This window comes from Equus caballus, chromosome 1, assembly GCF_041296265.1.
Source record: "Equus caballus isolate H_3958 breed thoroughbred chromosome 1, TB-T2T, whole genome shotgun sequence".
NCBI classification, from domain to species: Eukaryota; Metazoa; Chordata; class Mammalia; order Perissodactyla; family Equidae; genus Equus; species Equus caballus.
Window position 1 is genome coordinate 93,084,797 of NC_091684.1, and position 16,536 is coordinate 93,101,332.

Sequence of the window (16,536 nt, forward strand, 5' to 3'; positions counted from 1 at the left end):
GTGGTGCATAAATTAATTACACGCATTTAATAACCAAAATATCATTATATTCCCCCTTTAATATCATAAAGGCTTTCCGCCAGGGAAGCACTTAATAGTGCAGGGGGCCGTAACGGGCTATTATCCTGGTGTAATGCTATTACAGAACCAATTATGCGCCATTAGACTTGCTTTTTTTGCAGTTTATGTGATTTGATCCAATCCCGCGCCCCTGACTTGAAAATTTCAGCCTGGTACTTTAGAGTTTAATTTTCACCCAGGCAGAGGGAAGGGCGCGCTCTCTCCGCTGAGTGTCTGCCTCGGATGCATTTTAAAAGTAATTGCGAAGGGTCCCACCGCATATCATTTGCATGGAGAAGCGAACATAAATTCAGGGACCCCTTGCTGAGAACAAAATCAAACTTTCCTTTTGTACAGTCTCTTGGAAAGGGAAGCCGTGTGCAAAGAGTTCCCCCAAAACCCATCCGGGCGGCGACAATTAGCAGCGCTTTGTCAATTTGCAGCCCGGGAGTCGCCAGGCCTCCGACAAGGGCCAGCCCAAATCCAAGCTCTCGGAGAAAGGTTTGAGTCAGAGGGGACTGCGGGAGGGGGTGGGGTGGAGTGTTCAGAAAATAATGCATTTGCGGGGTGGTTGTTTCTATGCTCTTGAAAAGAAAAGAGGAAAAACATTCCTGATGTTTGCTGAGAAATGACGGTTTTTTTTTTTTTTTTTTTTTTTTTTTTACACCACGTGGGCCATTTGTAAGGCCCAATAGACCTATCCAAGTTACTCGCTGTAGACAGCGCTGGAAATAATCAGATTAAGGCCAATTATGCGTGAGATTATAAAGGCGAGTGCTGAGCGGCGGCGCGCGCTGTAGACAGACAGCAAGACATCTGGCCACTTCCCGAGTCACTTTTCTGGTCCTGCGGGCGCCAGCCGCGCGGAGCCCCGCCTGCCTCCAGCCGAGCCGGCGAGCGGACTGGAGGCGGTCACGCTCTGGCCTTCCTCGCCAGCCGCTCGCCGAGGTACGCGCGCCTCCCGACCCGCTCAACGGGCCCCGCTCCCGGCCTTGGGGTCGGCTGCCTTCCTGGCGGGGGCTGCCGCTCGCGGAGATGGCCTGGGGTGCTCGCCCGACCCGGCTGCGGTGGCCTGAGTGCGGGGCTGACGGCGGGGACCCCTGAGAGCCAGGAACCAGGCTGCGCGCGTTTGGTATTGGGGCCGAGGCGGGGGTGAGGGAGGTGGACCCGATCCGAAAGGCCGTCCCGCGGGGGGCCTGGCTTGCTACGGCGCTGCCACCCCCACCTCCAGTCCCCACAGTGGACTGAGCGCGTTGGGAGGAGGTTTTCCAGGAAGGCAGCGCCCGGTGCGCTCCAGGGCTGGGCCGGGGCGCAGGCAGAGGGAAATTCAGACTCTGTCAGTTTGCTTGGCAGCCAGGCCGGAGCTACAAGCGCCTCGTCGATCCCGCGATCACCCTCCCGAGTCCGGGCTGTCCAGCGGATCCGGCCGTCGGCGATGTTTTATTTCCACTGTCCTCCACAGCTAGAGGGTGAGTAAGCGCTGCGCGCCCGGGGCCGCTCCGAAAGGCTGGCGCCGGCCAGAAAGGGCCCGCGCGGCAGCGGGGCTGAGGTGGTGGGGTTCCCGCTCCGTGAGGGGCTCAGCCGCAGGGCGGTGGGTAGGGGCGTCCCTGGCCCCTCCCCCCCATCCCGCTCCAGCCTCCCGCCCCGTAGCCACCTGCCTCCCACCTCCCTCCCCGCTTGGGCCTGCGGCCCAGGGCTGTGCGCGCCGCAGGGACCGCTCGGGTCCTCCCAGCACAGATGCTGGTGTCACGCCTCTAATCGGGGCTCCCCTGCCCAGGGGGCCGCATCAATCTTTCACGGTGTTTTGCAAACATCCCGAAAAGCCAAGGTGGACTAGGGAGTCGGCCCCGCATTGGCCCGACCATGAGCCATGAACGACCCGTTACCAGCTTGTTCTCTCTACCAGCGCAGGGCAATACTGCTCCGGGCCCTTCACGTCTGCTCCCGGACCCCCGGCCCTCCGCAGCTAGATGGCCCTGCCCACCACGGCGCCGACTGCCCCGGCATGGCTCCTTCTCTGTGACTCGCTCGCTTTCCTGACCCCAGATGTCAACTACTCTCCACTCCCAGGGGCAGCCCCAGGGCCAGGGTTTGGGTCTTTTAGGGTCTCCAGGCCTTGGAAGAAATTTTGCCTCCCAATCCCTGGTGCAGCCTCTGCTCTGGATTGTTAGGTGGGGGGAGGTTGTTGAGGAGGTGACAGCTTGGATCTCTGGTGGCCCCACTCAGGGCCTGGGGGATCCCCAGGGGTGGGCCCTCTGGCCATGGGGGGATTATATGCATCAGGCAAATGCAGAGGCACAACCTCTGGCCTTTTAACAGCGCCATCCTGGGCGCAGTCATCTCAACCATAGGATGTGGACTTTATAACTGAGAAGGATACGACTTCACTTGGCAGCCCACTGCTTTGATTGATTTGTTGGGTGGGAGAGTTTTGGAGGCCAAGAAATTGAGGGATACATGGAGAGGGGCAGAAGGTGGTGAGACACTGAAGGACTTGAGACATCAGAGGATGCTCTTCCACCTTGTCCCATTTTTCCTGAGCAGTAGCTGAACCTCAGCTGGCCAGTGCACACAGGGATTTCAAAAAGTTTGTTTTTGTTTTTCCCATGGAATCTTTTTTTTTTTTTTTTTTGATGAGGAAGATTCGCCCCAACATCCATTGCCAATCGTCCTCTTTTTGCTTGAGGAAGATTGTTCCTGAGCTAAGGTCTGTGGCAGTCGTCCTCTGTTTTGTATGTGTGATGCCGCCACAGCACAGCTTGATGAGCGGTGTGTCGGTCTGCCCTGGGGATCTGAACCTGTGAACCCCAGCAGCCTAAGTGGAGGGGGAGAACTTAAGCACTAACATCACCAGGTTCCCCCCCACTCCCCCCACGGAAGGTTTTAAGAGTTCAGTAGGATTTTCTGAAGGGGGCTGATGAGCACCAGCATCTGAGCCCCACCAGCTCAGCCAGCGTTCCTAAGAGGGGAAGACCACACATTTGCCTGCATTTCACCTCCTTTATCTCCCAGGATCTGTGTTGATGGGCTTTCTGGAAAGAGGTCAGGTGCCTCCCCTGACACTGTAGCCCGGGACTGGAGGACGACCCTCCCCATGTGTGCCGGGCACGCCTTCTCTGTACTTCTGCACCTGGGGTTTGCACTGACTGACTTCTAGTGGCCCACCCATCCTGTCAAAGTGGGGAAAGCCAAGGTTTGGGGATTTAGCAGGTGGTAGGCTGCCTGAGTGACCTCAGGGGAGAGTCCTGTCTGCAGGGTGGGTTGCAGAAGTCACCTGGGGAGAGTCCTGGCCCAGCCCCTCCTGGCCCCAGAGCACTGAGCTGCTCGCTGCTCTCAGCTCAGCTCGGTCAGTCGGCGGCTCTCCTTTCCTTCCCACACCCCAGGCACGTCTCAGCGCTGCTTCGGCCTGCTGTGACCAGAAGAAAGGGAGATGGGTCCCTGAGAACGTTTATCCCTTTGCAGCTGCGTTCCTAAGCCCGTTTTGCAGAAAGGGGTGTTTTATTTCCATTTAGTGTTGCTGGGGAGGAGGTGATCTGTTGCAGACGGAAAGGCTGAGAACAGACCTTTGGAATAGGATGTCTCCTTATAGCCAATCGGCTTTTTTTTTTTTTGAGGAAGATTAGCCCTGAGCTAACATCTGCTGCCAATCCTCCTCTTTTTGTTGAGGAAGACTGGCCCTGAGCTAACACCCGTGCCCATCTTCCTCTACTTTATATGTGGGACGCCTGCCACAGCATGGCTTGACAAGCGGTGCCGTGTCCACACCCGGGATCTGAACCAGCAAACCCTGGGCCGACGAAGCGGAATGTGCGCACTTAACGGCTGCACCACCGGGCCAGCCCCACTGATCAGCTTTTTGATTTTTATTTTTTGTTGATCTAGAGAGGCGTAAAGGAGAAAGCAGAGCTTGGCGCATCATCTCTCTTCTCAGATAATTTTACTGATATGAGAGTGAAAGGTACAACACACACCTGCTTAGGAAATTCAAACAGAACAGAAACCTATAGGCTGAAAAGTGAAATCCTCTTTGTCCACCTCTTTTTCTGAAAATCCTCCCTATTGTTGGTTTCTAGTGATTCCTTCAAGAAAAACATGCTCTCACCCTCATTTACGTATTTTTCTCTCTGCATGTTATGCCTTATTTATGCTGAGACGGCACTGCCACACCATTCGACGCTTTGCTCTTTTTTGCTTCATAATATCTATTTTGGGGAGTTTTCCATGCCAATGTCTATAGGGCTACCGATTTATTTTCCACAGCTGTGTAGTATTCCCTTATATGTTGTACAGAAAGTGCCTGCTGATGGGAACTTTCGTTATTTCCAGTTTTTTTCTATTACCGTGTTTCCAGGAACATTTTTCTGTCTCTATTTTGGCACACTTTATAAGTATCTTCATAAATTAAATACCTGTGCGTGTGCTTAAATTGTTGAAGGATATTGTCAAATTACCCCGAATAAGGCTGCATCAATTGATGCTCAGTTGGTTAACCCACAAACTAATTAACCTACAAACGATTAATGAGCCTGCACATTTTATTACCCTCTTATCTGTATTGGGTATCATTATGCACCTTATTTTTTTTTTTTGCCAAAATGGTGAAAATACTGGTTCATCGTTCTGTTTTGTTTAATTATCAGCAAGGCTTAGCATTTCCGTAACATTATCGACCATTCTACTTATTTTTAAGTAAAAAGTCTCTCTTTATATTTTCCTCTTTTCTAGTTGTTCTTGTTAATTTGTTGAGCCATCAGTCTTTTTTAGGGTTCGGTTTGACCCACACTGTCTCACTGAAAGGCATACTGTGCACACGTTGTGAAACAGGTTGGGACCAGCAGCTGTAAGTTAGAAGAGTGAGGCTGAGTGTGATGACAGCACTTCAGAGTTTGTGTTTCGTCCTCACCAGTCAAGTGTTTTGTTTCAAAGGGAGACAATTTGGTTTCCCCAAAAATAACGGAAGTAAGACTGATTTGAGGCCGTCCCTTTGAGGTTTCTGATGAGCTGGAGAGAAATGCCTGTAACTAGGGATTTGAGGAAGAACATATCTGGACAGGAAGCTAGAGGGAGCGGGCTCCAGGAGACGGTGGGTGCACTGAAGCCAAGGATGTGGGCCTGGAGAATTGAATCCTAAGTAGGAGGGACTCTCTTTAGTAGATGGAGTTTTTAAACGCCCAAAGGACGTTGCTTCTTTGGGATCGAGGTCCTTCTGAGGGACGTTGTTTGGGTGGCGTGGTTTGTCAGCTCCTAATGCCGAACGCCAGAGATTCTGAGGCCAGAGCCCATGGCAGGTACAGCAATCACCGGCTAATGGGAACTTGCTCATTTGTTTTGCTAAGAAGTCACTGTGGACCGTCAAGTAAATGGCGCGCATTTGGAAAATAAGCTGAAGGCCCGTTTGGGGCCAAACTCTGTTCTGGCTTTATACGAGCTATGGAGGCTGCTGGGGAGGACAGTGGAAAGGACGCCTCTCTTCTTAGGGACATGGGAACCGTGGGTCCTTTATGAGCCTGGCTGCAGGGTGGGGTGCCCTTTGAGAGTGGCCCTGTCTGTCTGCTTGGAATTCAGGCCAGCTGCTGTTGGTGCAGCTCTCCTGTTAATTGACGTCCATATAACAGATCCACTATGGTGCTGATGAGCTGTGACCAATGGTAATTAATATTCATTTATAAACTTCTTACCTCCTTGTGTCCTGAAGTTCTAGGAGAAAAGTGCTGTGAAAGCTCTTGGTGGTTTCTTTCCTCCCCCATCCCCAGCCTTTATCCTTGTTTATAGAAACAGGGGAAAGGAAACTAACAGGTGAGCAAAAGGGAGACATAGAGGCTCCTATTAAAGGAGCTGAGGTAGAGGGACAGAGGTGCAGCTGGGAGCCAGAGGGCAGGTGAGGGCACCACCTCAGCCAATGACCCTTCCTGGCTAGAGTCCCGACTTTCAGAAGCAGCGGGCTTGGCTGTCTCGGGCAGTAAGGATGCCAGTCGCCCTATGAAACGGGCATAGCTGGGCCTACAATCAAAGGTTATTGGGAGAGAGAGGGCACAAGAGAGAGGAAGAGAGGGGGCCTTCATAAGAAGAAGGGAGAAAGATGCTTTGGGACAGACAGGGCTCTGTCTGGAGGGGACAGGTCCGTGCCTCTGAACGCGCGTGTGTGGCTGGGAGTTGAGGTGAGGACCGGGGACCTCTGGCTCAGGCTGACCCAGTGTGCTTCCAGTAGGCACGGCACCCTTTGGCAACCACTCTACGGGAGATTTCGACGATGGGTTTCTGCGCAGAAAACAGCGCCGGAACCGGACGACCTTCACTCTTCAGCAGGTAATGAGCCTTCTGAGACTCAGCTACTTCCTGCGTCCAAAAAAAAACCAAAAAAATCAGAGTTTCAGCGGCTCTTCTTTGTCTTTTCAAAGACGTCAACTGAGTGTGTTAACCAGATCTTTCCGTTTGCTTGAACAATTTACGTGTCAAGGACTGGGGCGAGAGGGCAGATGACCCTGACCTTATGATCCCAGATAGTGAGTGAAGAAGCTAGCCAGTAGCTCCCATTTGCCTTAGGCTGATAGTTTGAGGAATGTGCCCCATCAGAGATATCATTTGAACGTCGAAATAACCCTTTGAGGAAGGCAGCTAGGACATTGTTATGCCCAAAAGATAGATGGGTAGACTGGGGCCCAAGAAGTTGACTGATTCGTAGAAGGTATTGTCACCCACAAATTGAAGGGCTATAACTGGAACCCCAATATAGTGTTTCCTGGCCCGGGCTCCCTCTCTTAGGTCTATCCTATTCTTGGGGCAGACTGGAGTGTTCAGGAAGTGATCCAAATACCCTCACGCGGTTTCGGTGGGACTGACATAGCCAGGGCATCTGCAAGGTGTCTCATTTTCCCATGCCCTGTGGCAAGAGCTGTGAGGATTGCTCTAATTCACAAGGCCTCCTTAGATTTTGATTCCTATGAATATATTGAAATGTAAATGCCTATAAATCTTTGCGCCTCTCTTCTTATTTCTACTTCTGGAGAGAGCACTGAGGTTGTTAGCAAGTTTTCGCTCCTAAGTCATCCGTGGTTGAAATTTTAATTCTGCGGGATGTTTGCAAAGAGCTCTTTTCTTTCTCATCTTCCTCTATTTGATCCGTGAAACTATTTCCTCACCACTTATAGCAAATTTGAAATATGTATCTGCTTCCTCTCCTCAAGCCACAGCCACTCCCCAGTAAATATTTCTTCCTTTTACCAGCTGGAAGCTCTCGAGGCCGTTTTTGCTCAAACGCACTACCCTGACGTCTTCACTAGAGAAGAGCTAGCCATGAAAATAAACCTCACAGAAGCCAGAGTGCAGGTAAACCTTCTTTTTAATTATTTAACTCTCTGATATTAAAACTGGCAAACTTTTTTTTTTTTGACATCATGACTGCAGAGTGCACATTTGGCCAAAGAAAGCAAATGAAGACTATCTGTCATTTTCATGATGCACTTTAATAACATCAACATAATGTGGAATATTAGATTAGGTTGATTAATCGGTCATTCATAATTAACTAGTGATAATGTTCTACACTAATTTGTCCGCGTCTCTAAGGTACTAAATTACATCAATGCACATCCATTTCCTTGCTTTGGAAAAAAAAAAAAAAAGAGCTGAGATGCTATTCTCAAAGCTGCTCCGACCGCTCTGGGGTAAGGCCGGTCAATTGTAGAGAACTGTGTTTTCAGATGGGAACAGGATAAGGATCCGCTTTCCAGAAATTGCATCATGTCCAACTTTTCTCCGGCACGCGCACTCTTTTAGTGAAGTGGATCCGAAGAACATGGGCAATTTAAAAATCTTTAAACGGCAGCAGCGAGAGGGCTGCCTCAAAGGCGAGTGGGGCCCACGGTGACCATCTCTAAGCAGGATTTCTTTCTAGAAGCTACGCGGTGATTATGTTTAAGTGCACAAACCCGTCGAGCCCAGCAGATGTGCCCGAGTGCGAGAGGAACAGATTTGCAACGCCACCTCTCCGGGCGAGCTCTTCTCTGAGCACAATTATATATTCATTTTATTTATGGGGTTTCCTCCATGCTGTTTCTGTTCTTTTTTTATGTAGGGGCTTGGGGTTAAGACTATGCAAAGATCTAATTGTAGGAAATATAATAGTTTGCTTTCGGTTCCCCTGGGTCATGTTAGTATCTCTTAAAAACCAATGGCTGAAGAGAGATAATGGAATTCTGAGCAGTAAATTGGGGGTTGTAAACAAATTATTTCCCCTATAATCAGATTATGTGATCCTGATTATTAAATCTGAACATGAATCATTGGTCATATGCGGGCAAATTAAACTGATTATTATTTGGAAATGAAAATCTCCTTTGGCCAGGATGCCGTCTATCCTTTCTCCTTTTTTAATGCCGGCTTGCCAAGAGCTGCCTAAAGACTGAACTGCAAATTGAGATAAATGACACAATTATTGAGCATTCAGAAGGGGAAGATCATAACTTCTTCCTGAAAGGTGCAAGGGTGAGATAGGAGTGGCCACAATTAAAGCTGGGAATTGTTGTTCGGGTTGTTGTCGGCTATTATGCAAACAGACAATGGCCGTGGAGCGTGGTTTAGCGAGCCTCCGTGCGGGGACCAGGCTGGGCGCCGGTGGCGGGAAGGGAGCTGTGTTTACATCTCTACCCCTTGCTCATTCAAATATGATTAATGTTCTATAAAGCAGGGTCTTAATCGAAGCTGATGTTGTCAAACAGTAACTAAATAGGGAAATAAACGACTCCATCATGCTCTTTCCTCAGAAGCAGGCGAACTGTCAGTGCAAAGTCATTAAAATATGATAATGAAAAATAGCTCAATTAAATGTTGTTATAGCTGTGACCTTCATTCAATTAAGACGCAAGAAAGTGTCTGCATTTTGCTTTGCATTTAACTGCCCTAAATTTAGAATACAGATAAAATCATTATTCAATGGTTGCTGATATGTGCAATTAAAAGCCAACTAGATTAAAAAAGAAAGAAAGAAACCCAGTGAAAGGAGAATGAAAATTCAGAGGTGGGGTGGGCTGGCAGAGGGCTCAGCCTCAGGATCCGGGTTCTCTCCTGGGCCAGTGTGCCGGCAGGAGGAGGAGAGGATGCTAGGTGAGTAGGATAGAGGTCCAGCCAAGCGTTTTTTTCAGCCAGGAATTATCTCCCAGGGGGGAGAGAGGAGGTCTTGCTGGATGGAGTAAAGAGCAGCAGGATTTCACTGACCTCTGGGAACACCTTGGGCCCGAGGTGCCTGGCTCCCGTGAGGCTGTCCTTCTGCAGACGCAGTTTTGGTTCCCAAGGCATAAAGAGTCCCACAGCAGCCTCTAAGAAGGCACTCAGAGCAGGGGGATCATAAGCCTCCTCCTAAAACTAGCTAATGCTTACCGAGTGAGTGGTTGCTCCGTGCCAGGCACTGCGCTCCATGTTTTCATGCATCTCTGCGTTAATCTCCCTAAGGATGCCTGGGAGTGGCCACTGTTATTGCCCCCACCCAGTTTGGATGCTGGTCCTCAGCCAAGCCACTGGACTTCAAACTGTGGATCTGCCACTAACCATATGAATGACCTTGGGCAAGTTAATTAACCTCTCTGGGCTTAGTTTTCTCATCTGTAAAATGGGGATAGTGGGACTGCCTGCTTCGTAGGGTTGCAGTGGATTCTAAACCAGATTCACGGAGGGCCAGAATTCCAACCAGGGTTGACTCTGGAGTCAGTGTTTCTAACGGGTGCCCTGGGCTGCTGGTTATGAGCTTGGCACAATGTGTAAGAGATGATTTCCAGGTTAAATGATAGGTACCAGGCCAGACAGGCTCAGCTGCTCAGGCCAAATCTGCCGGCAGAGTGAAAGAGTATTTTTGAAGAGGAAAGTCCAGAGCAGTGTACGATCCTCTTTAACTATGACACCTCTCCTGCCCCGGGGAGGAGATACATTTCACATCATATCAGTGTCCTCGCCTACACTGAGATTTTCCACAAGATAACACTTTGCCCTTATTATGGGCAATGCATTTGGATACTTTCTATGGTTTCACACTCATTAAAAAATGCCCACCACGCCTTCTACACTGATCTTCTGACCCGTCGTGGGTCTGAAGCTGGAGTTCAGAGAGCTCTGCTTTGATAGATCTCTTAAAAAGGGGGGGCTGTGCCTTGCACACTTGGCTGCAAAATGCCCAGGGTCCAGGTCTTTGGGTTTGGGTTCCGGTTCCCTCCTGATGTCTGATCATCTGCCTCCGTTGCGTGTGTGTTTCTATCGGCGACTCAGGTTTGGTTCCAGAACCGAAGGGCCAAATGGAGGAAAACAGAGAGAGGAGCCTCTGAGCAGGAGCCAGGAGCCAAGGAGCCCATGGCAGAGGTGACGCCACCGCCCGTGAGAAACATCAATTCCCCGCCCCCCGGGGACCAGGCCCGGAGCAAGAAGGAGGCCCTGGAGGCCCAGCAGAGGTGAGGCTGGTTGGACCCCTGGGTCTGAAGGGCCGATGGGCACACAGGGTTAGGAACTCATGTGATTTTCCTTCTCTGCCAGCCTGGGGCGAACTGTGGGTCCCACAGGACCTTTCTTTCCCTCCTGCTTGCCGGGGACCCTCCTGAATACGGCCACATACGCCCAGGCCCTGTCACATGTCGCCTCCCTGAAAGGTGAGTTTTGGCTCTGGTGGGGCGGGGCTGGGGCTTTGCTGGCCTGGTGACGTCTCCGCGGGGATCCGGGATTGTCTGACTGTCCTGCTTTCTGGGTTAGGGTCCTTCTTGCACTGTGGGCAGGTGCAGCTCCTTTATTCCTTCTGTCAATCACCGCCAGCATCACTAACAGCATCCGTTTCCACACAGTCCTGTCTGGTTTGATTTCTGCATGGCTCGAGAATGTACGTGAATCTTGTAAATATCACTGTACCTGACGGGCTTGTCCGAGGGCTGGTTGTTTCCAGAGTGTCCACTCCCTGCTCACAGATTGCTCCCTCAGTGGATGCAGTTTTTGGTGCTCACCTGCAGCTCATGGGCGAGGCCCCTGAGTGGCAATCCTCCACCTTTTGAGGACACTCTCCCTATGTGCAGCTACCCACCTGTCTCCCCCGGGAGCTCCTGACGTCAGAAGTCTCAACTGTTAGGATTTGTGGTTGTCCAAGATTTGCTCTCTTCTCAGTGGCTGTCGTTGGCTGAAGGATGGAAACCATTAGTGATGTTTTGTCAGGCCGAGAGAGGAACGCCTGTGGGGCTGCCCCTTCCAGATTTCCTGGGTGTCCCTGCTGGATGAAGGGGCCCATCTACTGTCTCTCGATTTCTGGCCCAAACCTGCTCCTCGTGTGATGGGGTCAGGAGGCTGTGCTGGCCAGGATCAGGTTGGACCCCAGAGTGGGTCTCGGGGAGCCAGTGCTAGCATCCCCCTTGGGACTCGTCTGTGGCAGGGGTCTGGGAGCTGGGGCTGCAGGTGCCAGCTTGTAGGCTTTTTCCTGATAACAGGCAGTGGGAGGAAACCCCCCTTGGGTGTCCCTTGCTTGTCTGTATTAGGGTCTGGAGTCTCCTGCCCTTGAGGGGGTCCCCCTCCAGCAAGTGGGTCTCACACACACACACGCGCACGCGCACGCGCACGCACACACAGAGTGGCAATCTGCATCGCAAATGTGGTTTCTGGAGGCTGAATGAGGGCATGGTGGAGCCTCCCTAGGGAGTCTGAGGGGAGAGAAAGGCATTCTAGGCACAGGGAACAGCACTTGCGAGAGTGCCAGGAGGGGGAGGGGAACCAGGCTTGTCCGGAGAATGGCCAATGTGTTGGGGGCCCATGGGAGAGTGCCCAGAGATAAGGTGGAGGTGCGCGAGCTTGAAGGCCCTGAATGCCACGCTCCTGGGTTTGCACTTTCCACAGTAGGAGCTGGAGCTCCGAGGCCCAGAGCCTCTTCTGAGTGGTCCAGGTGGCTGGGCAAATCCCGGTGCTCAGCAGGCTGGCATGATTGGACGGGCTCAGCTCTGTCCGGCTCTGGACTCCTAGTGTTTCCTTCAGCTCCAGGGGCCCGTGCTCCAGGCTGTGCGTATCCCCTCAGAGCGGCCTTGGGAATATTCACAGGACACAGGCGGCTGACAGGGCCCTACGGAGGTGGGGTCGGCCAATTAGAAGGGGCTTCCAGAAGGAGACTGCCAGTGGGACTCGGGGATCACTCAGGGATCTGGTCCTTGCAGAGGAGTGATCCCGTGTCCATCCTTTGAATCCTCTCCGCCTTGGTGAGGGCCAGCTCAGTTCCTGAGCATAGCCATCTCTTGTATAAACCTTCTTTGCTTGCTCTGCTCCAGCCTCATGAAAGGGAGGCCATTCTCGTGTCTCTCTGCCTTGGAACCACTTGGGGGTCTCTGGCTAGCCAAACTGAGGCCCTGGTGAGGCCTGCGGTGGCTGAAGGAGGGGCAAGACAGCCAGACTGCCAGGCAGGGAGAGTGGGACAGCATCTGGGGCTGGGAGACCAAGGGCAGTAAATCTGTCACTCTCCTCTTCGTCCCTCACCACTCCCCTCTCGGGCCCTTCCCTAAGCTTTTCTAGCTGGGCTCTGGCCCCTGGGGCCTGCCCTGTGCCTGCTGGAAACAGATTTCCATTTGATGCTGCTCTTGCCATGGTGATGGGGGAGCTTAGGGCGTGCAGGAGCCTGCAGAGGTGACAGAAATCACAGCATGCTTACCAAACTAGGGTCCATCTTTGTGCATCGTGGTGGCACTGCTTGGGAAGCCTGTGCATCCCCATGAGAAATCCTTCCTGACTACAGTTGGGGGTGAGGCATGCTGGAGCAGGGGACACGCTCAGATGTTTCCAGAGCCTGGCAGACGAGGAGAGAAATGAGCATGTGCAGGCATTGTCTTTGCTTCCCCAAATACAGAGGAGCTCTTGCTCACTTTTGTTGAGACATGTAGCCTTCTTGGTCTATTTGTCATTTTCCCACTTTTTTTTTTTTTTGCTGAGGAAGATTAGCCCTGAGCTAACATCTGTGTCAGTCTTCCTATATTTTGTATGTGGGATGCCGCCATCACGTGGCTGATGAGTGGTGTAGGTCCACACCAGGGGTCTGAACCCGTGAACCTGGGCTGCTGAAGTGGAGTGCGCCCAACTTAACCGCTACTCCGTGGGGCCAGCCCCCATCATTTTCCCACTTTTGAAAGGCGCTGGGAAAAGGCACATTTCTCTACTGTCAGAAACACTTATGCAAGGAGCATGCTAGGGGACACCCTCACATCCGGGCTGGGCAGAGTTGGGAGGGGGGACTGAGGAGCACTTGCCATCAAAGGTCAGCTATTGCTCAGGCCAGCTGATCGTGTCCACGTGGGAATGTGGATGCAGCACTGCCAGAATGTTGAATTTTCAGGACCAGCTGGAACTCCAGATTTTTATTTGAAATATTCCCATTTTCAAGGGTTGCCTTCAAGTGTTTGGGCCAAATCGGCACATCCTTGGTTAGACCAGCCTGTGCCCGGCCGTTTTGTGAGGGGGGCTTTTCCTCTGCCCCCTCCCATCTCTGCTTTCCACATTCTTCTCCCTGCACACTCAGCTCCTCCTCGGGCCTTCACCCCAGCAAAGTTCCCTTCCTCATCCTGACCCCATCACCCACCAAGGCACATACCTGCTGGCCTCTCTGAGCAGCTTGCTTTAGTCTCTGGTCTGCTAAGTCATGTTGAAAGGAATGGAAATGAGCAGTTATTGAAAACTCCTGTGCGCTGCCAGGTGGTCTCACGTTATAGCCTCTTTAACGGTTGTGATAACGCAGTAAATATTAGACAAGGAAGGCTTCCGGAGTTGCGCAGCTGGTAAGTGGAGCTGGGATGGCTCTGAGATAAAGGCTGGTATTGGTTGGGGAACTTTGTGTTGTGAGGTATTCTGAGTTGGCAGTCTCTGGGCTGCCTTTGGGTCGGCTGGGCGGCATAGCCTCGCTCCAGTCTGGGTGAGCTGGGCGTACCCGGAGATGTGCATGGGGAACTGGCCTCTGCTTCAGGATTTAGGGGTAAGTGTGTACCTGCAAGTCAGGTTCTAAACACCCCGAGGGTCAACCCTCAATTGTTTTGCAGAACATTTGTTAAGTAGTTGGGGCCAGGATGTCTTTCTCACTCTTGCAGCCCACATCTTCCTCTCCCAGGCTTCCCCAAGCCATAGAGATCAAGTGCATAGCCCAATCTGGGCCCAAGAGAGGAGCACGCCCTATTTCCTGGGCCTGGCTCAGTGCCAGGAGCTCTGACCTGGGCTATGACCTGGCCTCCCTCACCTTACTTGCACCCCAAGAGGTGGCTGGGCAGCCAGATGCTGGCCGAGCTGGTAGCTGCACCAAACTCTCCTTCTCTCAGAGCTCTGGCCTGAGCTCTGCTTCCAGGGGCCACTGGCCAATGAGGGGACCATCTCAGCTAGATGGGAGGAGCTTTGTTCAAGCCAGGGGGGCTACGCGGCCCCTGGCACCCATCTGGGTTTCTAAGCCCACCCGTTTTTTTCACAAATGCGAAACTGAGGCTCAGGAAGGGGAGTCACCTGCTTGCGTACAGTATACCACTTCTCCAGCTAGGTCTCCCCCGTGAGGTCTAGGCTGCTCTCCACCGGCTCCTGATGCACCCTTTCCTGCAGACTCCATGCATTCCTTCATTCCTCTGGATGAGCGGGGCCCTAGGCACCTTGGACCCCCACCCTGCTTCTCCTCCACAAGCGAGGACAGCTGTGAGTCCACTCGTGTGAGCCCCGGTAGAGGGGTCTAGAGTCACCCAGGACTACCAGAGACCAGGACCAACGTGAGCTGAGCCCCACAGCCCCTTCCAGCCCAGGGATTCCAACCCTCCTCTCCAGGCCTCTGGCAACTTGCAAATGACCCGGAAGAAATAATCAAAGCGAATTTCAGTTCCTGAGTCAAACGAGCGCCCAGTCTCCTTCCCCAAGCGTATGGTTCTAGTGGGATCATACAGCCCTGGACTGATAGCAAGTGGCCTGGGAAGGCCACTGAGGTTCTGGCCCCACCCTAGACCTCACCCTAGGAGCTGTTCCCCTGAGACCAGGGCCTGGGGATCCACGCCATGGCTGTCCTGTGCCACACCAGCATCTGGCCAGCATATGAGGAAAACGCAGGGCTCCCAGTGCCCTGGGGCAGGATCAGTTCTCCCAGAGGCACATGGAGCACCCAGGGAGTGGTCCCAGAGCTAGCTGTCTGCAGAACATGGTGACAGGTACACAGCGAACTAGTGGAAGGACTCCTAGTTGGGGTCCTGGTCTTTGGGTTTTAGGCATTGTTGTGACAGCTGGGAAGTCCTTGCCTGGGAAGCATGAGAGAGCCTTCAGGAGTGTTTGTGGGGTAGCTTGAGGTTTGTCGAGGTCCACTTTGCTGAGTAGTGGTCCTCGAAGTCCTTAGGTCCTTGAACGTAGTTTTATGACTTCACTTGCCTGGAAATTCCTTGGCTTTCGTTGCGCTCTTGGAATACTGGCTATCCACTCCTGGGGGAGGGGGGAAGAAAAGGGCAGGCAGGGTAGCTCAGGGGCGCTGGATGTAGAGGGAATGTGTTCCAGGGGCCCCCACACCTAGACTTGCGGGGTGCGTGTGGAGCTGCGTGGTGACGCCAAGTGCCGCCTCCAGCATGAGTCGGGTGGACAGGCCGGGCCCTGGCAGCTCCCAGTGGATCTAGACTCTGCTTTTTCATCTTTAGATCACGGGAAAAGTGGCCCAGAAAATATGAAGGGGAGCAGGTCGCTCGGCTGCTTTTCTGTGCTTTGGCGCACAGACTGAGAAGTCAGCAGCAAAAAACTCCAGGTGATGGTTTTCTTGGGAAATGAGAGGGACTAGTTTTCATTTCTTGGAGATACCTGTTGAGGGCAGGGGCCAGTGAATTGGAAACAGCTGGAGGGCTGGGGAAACCAAGATTGGGCTCGAAATTACCCCTGTCTTTGGACAGTCTGCACAATTTTGAACTGCCACGCATACCCCAAGGCTCAGCTTGGCTGTTCTGCCTCAGGCCCAGGGGTGAGGGCAGAGACCTTCTGGAATTTCGCCGTCTGCTACAGCAGCGTCCTCCTGAGTCGGGGGATTGCGTCCTGCTGCCGGGTCCCGGAACTGGGTCAGGAGTCTGGGCTACATCTCAGGCACTGAGCTCTGGGGATGCTCATTCAGCAGGCACAGTATTGGGGTGTGCAGGCTGCGTGGGGTGGCATGTGCACAGATGTGTCTGGATGGTCAGCAAGGCTGCTCAGGCAACAGGGAGACAGGGGAGGGTGGGATGCGGGCATGGCAGCCTTGAAAGGCAGGAGGCCATGGCCCCTCCAGGGTGGCAGGTCAAGCAGTGTCCGCACATGGCAGACTAGCCTCCAGGCTCTACTGGGCAGGCCCCCGGGACAGGCATTGGGCTGCCCCCATCAGGGAGAAGAGCAGCTAGCTCCCTCAGGCCAGGAAGCTAACTGCCTGCTGGGGACGGAGCCAGGTAATTGAAAACCAGGCACTTGTGGGGGTTTCCTCCTTTAACTATCCTTTAATTATCAAGCAGCTGACTAGTGCAG

At 52.7% G+C, this 16,536-nt stretch overlaps 1 protein-coding gene across 9 annotated transcripts in view; it reads left to right on the forward strand.

The window, feature by feature from the left end:
- The first annotated feature begins 873 nt into the window (after positions 1–873).
- DRGX (dorsal root ganglia homeobox) overlaps positions 874–16,536 on the forward strand; it is a 33,161-nt gene continuing 17,498 nt past the window's right edge. Inside the window, exons 1-6 of one of the 9 annotated variants that reach the window (XM_070264784.1) lie at positions 874–1,008; positions 1,414–1,529; positions 6,266–6,366; positions 7,285–7,386; positions 10,315–10,493; positions 10,576–10,688. In XM_070264784.1, coding sequence (XP_070120885.1) covers positions 1,496–1,529; positions 6,266–6,366; positions 7,285–7,386; positions 10,315–10,493; positions 10,576–10,688 — 529 coding nt within the window. In that variant the 5' untranslated portion in view covers positions 874–1,008; positions 1,414–1,495. Of the gene's footprint in view, positions 1,009–1,035; positions 1,193–1,401; positions 1,530–6,265; positions 6,367–7,284; positions 7,387–10,314; positions 10,494–10,575; positions 10,689–16,536 lie in introns of those variants that run through there. The other 8 variants (XM_070264805.1, XM_070264794.1, XM_070264809.1 and 5 more) reach the window with 8 other exon arrangements.